This window comes from Neovison vison, chromosome 14 (genome assembly GCF_020171115.1).
Source record: "Neovison vison isolate M4711 chromosome 14, ASM_NN_V1, whole genome shotgun sequence".
Taxonomy (NCBI): Eukaryota; Metazoa; Chordata; class Mammalia; order Carnivora; family Mustelidae; genus Neogale; species Neogale vison.
The window spans coordinates 39,196,519-39,204,361 of NC_058104.1; the positions used below are offsets into that span (position 1 = coordinate 39,196,519).

Here is a 7,843-nt window from a genome sequence, read left to right on the forward strand (position 1 = left end):
GGGCCCTGCACTGAGCTCCACGCCGGGCCTGGAGCCTGCCTGGGATTCTCTCTCTCCCTCTGCCCCTCCCAGCCTGAGTGCATGTGCGTTCTCTCTCTCTCTTTCTCTAAATAAAGGAATAAAATCTTTACAAACAAAAACAAACCAATACAGATCTAAGCTTGCCACAAGTTTACTTAAAACCATCATTCATTCTTTTATTAATTCCTTTATCCCTCCATTCAGGAAACACATATTAGTGGCTACTGGGTGCAAGGCCCTGGAGCCTGGAACCACAAAGATGGGCTGTGGATTTGGAGGGGCTCCACTGTAACGAGTGAGGGACACTGTGCCATAATTACAGCCCTGTGTTGTGTGGACACACGACGCCCTGTGGAAGAAATGCTGAGTCTCGGGGCGCCTGGGTGGCTCCGTGGGTTAAAGCCTCTGCCCTCAGCTCAGGTCAAGATCCCAGGGTCCCGGGATCGAGTCCCCCTCTGGGATCCCTGCTCAGCAGGGAGTCTGCTTCTCCCACTCCCCCTGCTCGTGTTCCCTCTCTTGCTGTGTCTCTGTCAAATAAATAAATAAAATCTTAAAAAAAAGGAAGTGTCTTCCGGGGTGGAAGCAGCGAGGGCAGCTTCACAAAGCCTGTGACATTTGAGCTGAATCTTGACGGTTGAGGCGTCTGGCGAGGAATCAAGACGTGTGTCCAGGGCCCGCGGGGGCTGGGCTGGCTTCGGGCAGGGGCCTACAGTGTGAGACTGAGGAAGTGCCTCTCTCCGCGGCCTACCTCCTGGGATGGATCCGTCCATAGTCCAGCCGGGCCATCCACAAAGTCGGCAGGCAGGCACTGAGCCCCCGAGGAAACCGAGGCACACAGACGCCCACTTGCAGCACACTGTCTGGAGCAAATAGATTGTCTTCAAAGTACCCTGGGCTGCTTCTGTCTAGTGATTCTACCCCAGACCTCCCCCAGCACCGGACAGCCGCCCCCTGCATAACATCCTCAAGCAATACCCTCTGAGGGTTTGAAAGTTTTCTCTTGGGCGCCTGAGTGGCTCAGTGGGTTAAGCCTCTGCCTTTGGGTCAGGTTGTGATCGAGCCCCGAATTGGGCTCTCTGCTCCATGGGGAGCCTGCTTTCCTTCCTCTCTCTCTGCCTGCTTCTCAGCCTACTCGTGATCTTTCTCTGTCAAATAAATAAATAATTTTTTAAAAAAATTTTTAAAAAGGCAGTTTTCTCTCTACTTTTGGCTGAGTTTGCTCTTGCTACCACTTTGGGAATCTTAGACGCTTCTGATTAAATTCCTTTCTTCTTTTGTTGACAGTTCCAGCTTAACCTGCCTCCAGGCACGGCCCCTGAGTTTTGGGGCTCAAAATGGGGTCTGTTTCACACTCCCTCAGCAGAAGGGCTTGGAAGACTCAGAACCAACTGGCCTCCTCCCTTGCCTGCAGCCCACACTTCACAGGGTCTGCCTGCCAAACGGAACATGGTCCGGGGTCAGAAATATACTTAGGTGTAAATATCCATTTTCAGAAATGAAATGTCCTTAGAATCATGCATGGAGGCCCTTTTCCTGTCTGTAAAAATGAATTGTACTAATAGATTTCTCATGACCTTCTCTATCTAAATCCTTTTACCCTCTGGAATTTTCATTTTGTAGGACAAAGCTTGATTTGGAACCATAATCATAATGTATACTTTTTACTGTTTCGGAAAAAGATTTTATTTATTTATTTGACAGAGAGAGAGAGAGTAAGAGAGGGAACAGAAGCAGGGGGAGTGGGAGAGGAGGAAGCAGGCTTCCCGCAGAGGAGGGACCCCTATACCGGGCTGGATCAGATCATGACCTGAGCCGAAGGCAGATGCTTAATGACTGAGCCACCCAGGCACCCCTGGACAGAATAAATATTTTTAACATTTTAAACTATATACGCTCCCTGGGGCACCTGGGTGGCTCAGTGGGTTAGGCCTCTGCCTTTGGTTCAGGTCATGAACTCAGGGTCCTCGGATCGAGCCCCGCATCGGGCTCTCTGCTCAGCGGGGAGCCTGCTTCCTCCCCCACCCCACCCCACCTCTCTGCCTACTTGTGATCTCTGTCAAATAAATAAAATCTTTAAAAAAACAAAAACAAAAACTATACACACTCTCCCCCCTACCCCACCCCTGCACACACCAAGAAAATAACATGGCATATTCAGGGAGTTACTAGGATTTTGATGAGCCTGGAGGGCACAGTGTTTGCACTGAGGACTGACCAGGCAGGGTCCAGATCCTAAAGGGGTCTTACCCTGCAAGGTTCCATCTTGACTGCCGTAAGAGGTGCAGAGATAATCGGGACAGAGTGGCCTTTTAGAAAGCCACTTTTAGAAGGGTCACTGGGACCATCATGGGCAGAGGATGGAAGTGACTGAGGGTCAAGAAACCCAAAGAGAAGACTGGGTAGGATCCAGGCAAGATGTGTTAGGGCCTGGGAGAAGGAATGGCTCCAAGGGATTATGGAAGAAGGGTCAGAGAACTCAGCACCCAAGAAGAAATGACAAGAAGGGGTGGGGGTTCGTGATGGTTCTGAAAAGCCCTGGAAAAGTCTAGAACAGATGTAGGTTTGGTGACCTCCCCACTTCTTTCAGAACTGAACTCAAACTCCCTCACCCTTCAGAGACGGGCTTCAACCTGCCCTTCCAGCCTCCTCTGTTGAACCAGACCCCATCCCCTCAGGGAACACCTTCTTATTAATCTTTTTTCTAATTGTAAAAGTGATAGGCATTTATTATATAAAACTTGGAAATACAGAAAGGTATAAACAAAAAAAAATCGTTCATAAATCTATCACCTGATGGATAAGCACAGTAACCATCTGGGATATTTCCTTCGAATTGTTTATGTATAAATGTCTTGTTTTTGCATTTTATTTCCTTATTTTTTTTTTAAGATTTATTTGTTTATTTGAGGGGCGCCTGGGTGGCTCAGTGGGTTAAGCCGCTGCCTTCAGCTCAGGTCATGATCTCAGGGTCCTGGGATCGAGTCCCGCATCGGGCTCTCTGCTCAGCGGGGAGCCTGCTTCCTCCTCTCTCTCTCTGCCTGCCTCTCTGCCTGCTTGTGATCTCTGTCAAATAAATAAATAAAATCTAAAAAAAAAAAAAAGATTTATTTGTTTATTTGAGAGAGTGAGAGCTCAAACATACGAGGGCAGAGAGGGGCAGAGGGAGAGAGAGAATTTCAAGCAGACTCCTCACTGACTGTGGAGCCCGACACGGGGCTTGATCCCATGACCCTGAGATCAGGACCTGAGCTGAAATCAAGAGTTGGACCAACTGACTGAGCCACTCAGGCACCCCTATGTTTTTGCATTTTCATTACAAAATTATATTCATACTTATTTACAGATTAGTAACTAGCTTTCGTTCCCAGGTAATGTTATATTGTAGACATTTTTCAAAGTCATTGCACAGGTTTTTGAGAACATGGTTTTTAGCACTGTTCATTCATTCAAATGAATATTTACTGAGGCCCCACCACTTGCCGGCACCATGAATGGCTGGGAGCATAGCGGTGCCTCAAAGTCCTTGAACAAGACTCTCAGCTAAGTCAGCTCTTGGGTTTTGGAGGTTCCTACCCTTCCCCCAGGAGCAGTGTCTCACCCCCTTTTTTGGGTGCACTCGCAAAATTTTTGTCTGTACTTCACATATCGTGTTATTTTCCGGGCTGTCAGAGCCCTTTTGGGAGCCGTACCAATCCTCCCCCACACCATTTCCTTCAGGATCTGCCCAGGACCCAGAAACCGGTAATAGCTCAGAAAACTGATTGCAGGGACGCCTGGCTGGCTCAGTTGTTAAGCGTCTGCCTTCAGCTCGGTCATGATCCCAGGGTCCTTGGATGGAGTCCCACATGGGGCGCCATCCTTGTAGGGAGGCCTGCATCTCCTTCTCCCACTCCCCCTGCTTGTGTTCCCTTTCTCGCTGCGTCTCTCTCTCTGTCAAATACATAAATAAAACCTTGGGGGAAAAAAGTGTGTCCATTAAGAGGAGGTGGAGCTGATGGCTTTGGGGTTCGTGACAGTATTTTCTAACCCTGAAATTGGGGCGCTTGGTTGGGCAAGTCAGAAACAACAGTTGCGGTGTGTCTAAGGGACTCCGGGAACTCGCCCCTGCCGCTGGGGCTCAGGCCTGTCCGCATAGCTCCCGGCCAACAGCTGCGAAAAGGCGCTCAGCCCCTCGATGCCCGACTTGGCTGGTACGGGCTGCACTTGCGTCCCAGCGCAGCCTGTCCCCAGACCAACCACAGGTGGCACAAACCATGGTGGCCGTGTGGACCCATGGCCGCCATTCTGTCCCTTTATCCCCCTCCCCGCCACCCCCACTTGGGAACAGACGCACCCAGGCTGTTTCCAGATCCCTGCCCCTCCGGTCCTCCGGCATGGGGTAGTCACGCTCTCCCCCTTCCCAAGGACCTCTCTTACTGTAGGTCAACCTGTCCCTCAGCCCCTGAGCCCCTCTGAGCCAACAACTTCCTCTTTGTAAATTTCCTCATTGTCCTGGGGAAGTACCAACTGCCTCTGGCGCATGAGGGCCCCCAGGCTCTGGCCAGGGGTGGGGGCTTGTCCCTCTGCACCCCCCATTGCATCCCACCCCAGAGCCATACGGGGAGCTCCTGGTTCTGGGGGCCTGCCAGTCTCACCGATTGCCCTTGAAGAAGGGAAGGAGCCCGCCCCCTCCCTGGGGAAGATGAGGTACAGACGCGGGACCTGGGTAACAGTAACCTCCCCATCTTCAGCCCTGCTCTCCCCCTTCCTGGAGAGCAAGCAGGCAGGGGCGGGGGAGGCTGAGCAGGACAGACGGCGCCTGAGCCGAAGAAGCACACTTGGGTCACACACGTGGACTTTCTCTCAGGCCCCACCGTCTTTATTGGGCTGCAGACAAGTAAATCTGCTACCTCCATCCCACCTGAGCAAAGACGAGGCCCGATGTTCTTGGCGGTTCCTCAGGGTGGCCCCTCGGACGGCCCGTCCTGCGCTCCTCCCCACCCTCCTCACGCCGCTGTACTCACCCCACAACTTCACACATAGAGCCAAGGCCCAGCCTCTTGCACACCAAGTGCACCCAACTGGACCCACGCAGGTGCCGGGGTTTCTGAGAACTTGACGGGCCGGAAACCCTTCTCACCCTTGCCCTTGGGGGGAGTAGCCTCTGGCCGCCTCTGGCCGCAGGTGTTGGGAGGGCGGCGGAGTGAGCCAAGGGCACACCTAGGAGCACAGCTGGGTGACCCCAGGGCCCCCCACAGAGTACCGCACGCAGGTAAAGGAGGGTCCTGGCCTGACCCAGCAGGACTGTCCTAATCTATGGGGCCAAAAAGTACTTTTCAGAGTGATCTGAGGCGAGAGTTTGCTTCCACCCTCCTTCCTACACTCTGGGGGCCCTGGGGAGTCCTCCGAGACATCACCATCTCCGAAGTTCATTACCGTGGAGACTCAGCAGGACTCAACACGGGGAGGGCGGCGGGGAGGTCCGAGCCGGTGAGGAAGGGCGATGGATTCGGTCTGGAAGCGTCCCGTGGGTCTAGGGCCCTGGGCACCGAGCGGGGTGCTGGCGGGAGGACCCCCGCGGTTCGGAAGCTGGAGGGGTGCAGGTGAACGTGCTGGCGACAAGGCGACGGAAGAAGATGGAAGGTGGGAACTGGCCTCCGCTCTCGGCCCTCACAAGCTCTGAGGGGCCTCGGCCTCCCCGGCCCCGTGGCCCTCCGCAGCCTCATCGTCCTTGCTGCCCACCAGCGGCTCCTCCTCCCCCTGCGGACGCGGGCCCGCGCCGGCCTTCAGCTCCCCCAGCTCCAGGCAGCCCTGCGGAGACTTGCGCCCGTCGAAGAACGTGGTGAGGGTGGGCTGCCGGGCCACCCCGTCCCCCGCAGATGCCCCAGGGCTCTTCTCGCCCCCAGAGCCTCCTGTGGGGCCCACCATCAGGGCCTCCTCGTCGGGCACCGGGGCCGGCCCAGCCCAGGCATCCACCGCCCCGTTGCGCTTGCCACCCCCGCTTAGCGTCAGGGCCCCCGTCCTCCTCTTCCGCCGCTGGCGCCACAGCAGGAGCAGGGCCGTGAGGACAAGGACCACCAGCAGGGCCACCAGCACAGCCACCAGCAGGGTGCCCTTTGTCCCCTGATCTGGAAGTTGGGTACTTCTGGTGTCTTTGAGGGACACGGACGTAGTCACAGCGAGGATTTTTACCGTGGAAATGGGGGAGCTGTGGGTCTCCTCGGGGATCCGTGGAGAGCCGGTTGCCATGGTGACAGGGGGTCCACCGGTTACATCAAAGGTCTCCAGAGAGCCGGTTGCCATGGTGACAGGGGGTCCACCGGTTACATCAAAGGTCTCCAGAGAGCCGGTTGCCATGGTGACAGGGGGTCCACCGGTTACATCAAAGGTCTCCAGAGAGCCGGTTGCCATGGTGACAGGGGGTCCACCGATTACATCAAAGGTCTCCAGAGAGCCGGTTGCCATGGTGACAGGGGGTCCACCGGTTACATCAAAGGTCTCCAGAGAGCCGGTTGCCATGGTGACAGGGGGTCCACCGGTTACATCAAAGGTCTCCAGAGAGCCGGTTGCCATGGTGACAGGGGGTCCACCGGCTCCGTCAGAGGGCTCCAGAGAGCCAGGTGTCCCGGTTCCATCAGTCACAACGTGGAGTGCCAGAGAGTTTCTTGGTGTTGCAGCAGGGTTGCCGGTCGCATTAATTTCCAGGCTTGTTGACTCCTGGGTGGAAGCTTTCAAAGAGATTGTTGAGTTGGATTCGTGGAGGTCACTGGTCGCAGCAGTGGAAGCCTCAGGAGAGGGCCCCTCCTTGGTTGTGCGGAGGTCTGAGGAAGGTGGGGAGACCTGGCGCCCGGTGCTGTTGCCCTCCTCAGGGACCTCTGTTGTCACAGGGCTGGGGGTCGCTAAGTCGAGGTTCTTGGCCTCAAAGAAAGTTGAGGCCAGAGAAACAGAGGACCCTCCCAGTACAGGCTCCTCTGAAGTGGCTGTGATGTCCTGAGGCTCTGGAATCACCTCTTGAGTCCAGATGCCCCCAAGGAGGAGGAGAAACAGGGTCACCCTCATGGCAGCCGGCACGGGCAGGAGGGGCACTGACGGTGGGCAAGCTGGAGAAATACACACATAGAAAGAGCTGAGGGGGAGAACCTGGCCAGGCCCTCCCCTTCTGCCCACTTCCCTGCTAACTGCCAGGCCTAACTTGTGGTTTAACGGCTTTTTCCACCCTTGCTTTTACTATTATCAGAAAGAACAAGGGGGCAGACGCTGGCGGCTCTGCCGCCCCCTCAGACCCACAGGCCCCTCAGGCGTGGGCTGCTTGTGCTCCAGCAAGTGCCACCCTTCCCGCCCCTTCCCCGACCCTATTTGGCCCCGATGGCTGCTGGTCCTCTCTTCCCCTCATCTGCAAGGGTCTTTCCAAGCCATAGCATATTCCCAGGTCCGCAAAGGCCCCTGGCCCCCAGGTTGGACCCCTTACCAGCTCACTCGGTGAGGGCATAAGGTTGGGGCCAGGCCAGCTCCAACTCCTCCTGAAGCGGGAGCAGGACTGGGCCGATGGGCCCCAGGGGGAAAGGAAGTGGCCCTGGCTCCACCCACCCCACCCCAGCATCCTGCCCCACCCACGGTGCTGCCACCGCTGCGTGATGATGCCTCCATCACTTGCTCTTTCTAGGTCTGAGACAGTGCGGGGGGGGGGGAAGGGTGCTCTGGGGTCTCAGCTGAGGCAAGAGGGGTTTGTGGCGGGTGGATCTGGAACAGGTTCTTGGCCGGGAATTGGGATGGCCGGGGTGAAGCGGGATAGGGATGAGGGTCAGAGCCGGGGTGATGCGGAGACGTGCTGGACAACAACGGG

At 55.8% G+C, this 7,843-nt stretch overlaps 1 protein-coding gene across 1 annotated transcript; it reads right to left on the bottom strand.

Annotated features, from left to right (window-relative positions):
• Positions 1-4,854: 4,854 nt before the first annotated feature.
• Positions 4,855-7,554, bottom strand: SPN (sialophorin). The gene is made up of 2 exons (XM_044233025.1): positions 7,469-7,554; positions 4,855-7,100 (listed from the first exon to the last, which is right to left on the bottom strand). Exon 2 carries the CDS (start codon positions 7,057-7,059, stop codon positions 5,671-5,673), a length of 1,389 nt encoding a protein of 462 aa, XP_044088960.1. The 5' UTR covers positions 7,060-7,100; positions 7,469-7,554; the 3' UTR covers positions 4,855-5,670.
• Positions 7,555-7,843: the final 289 nt, after the last annotated feature.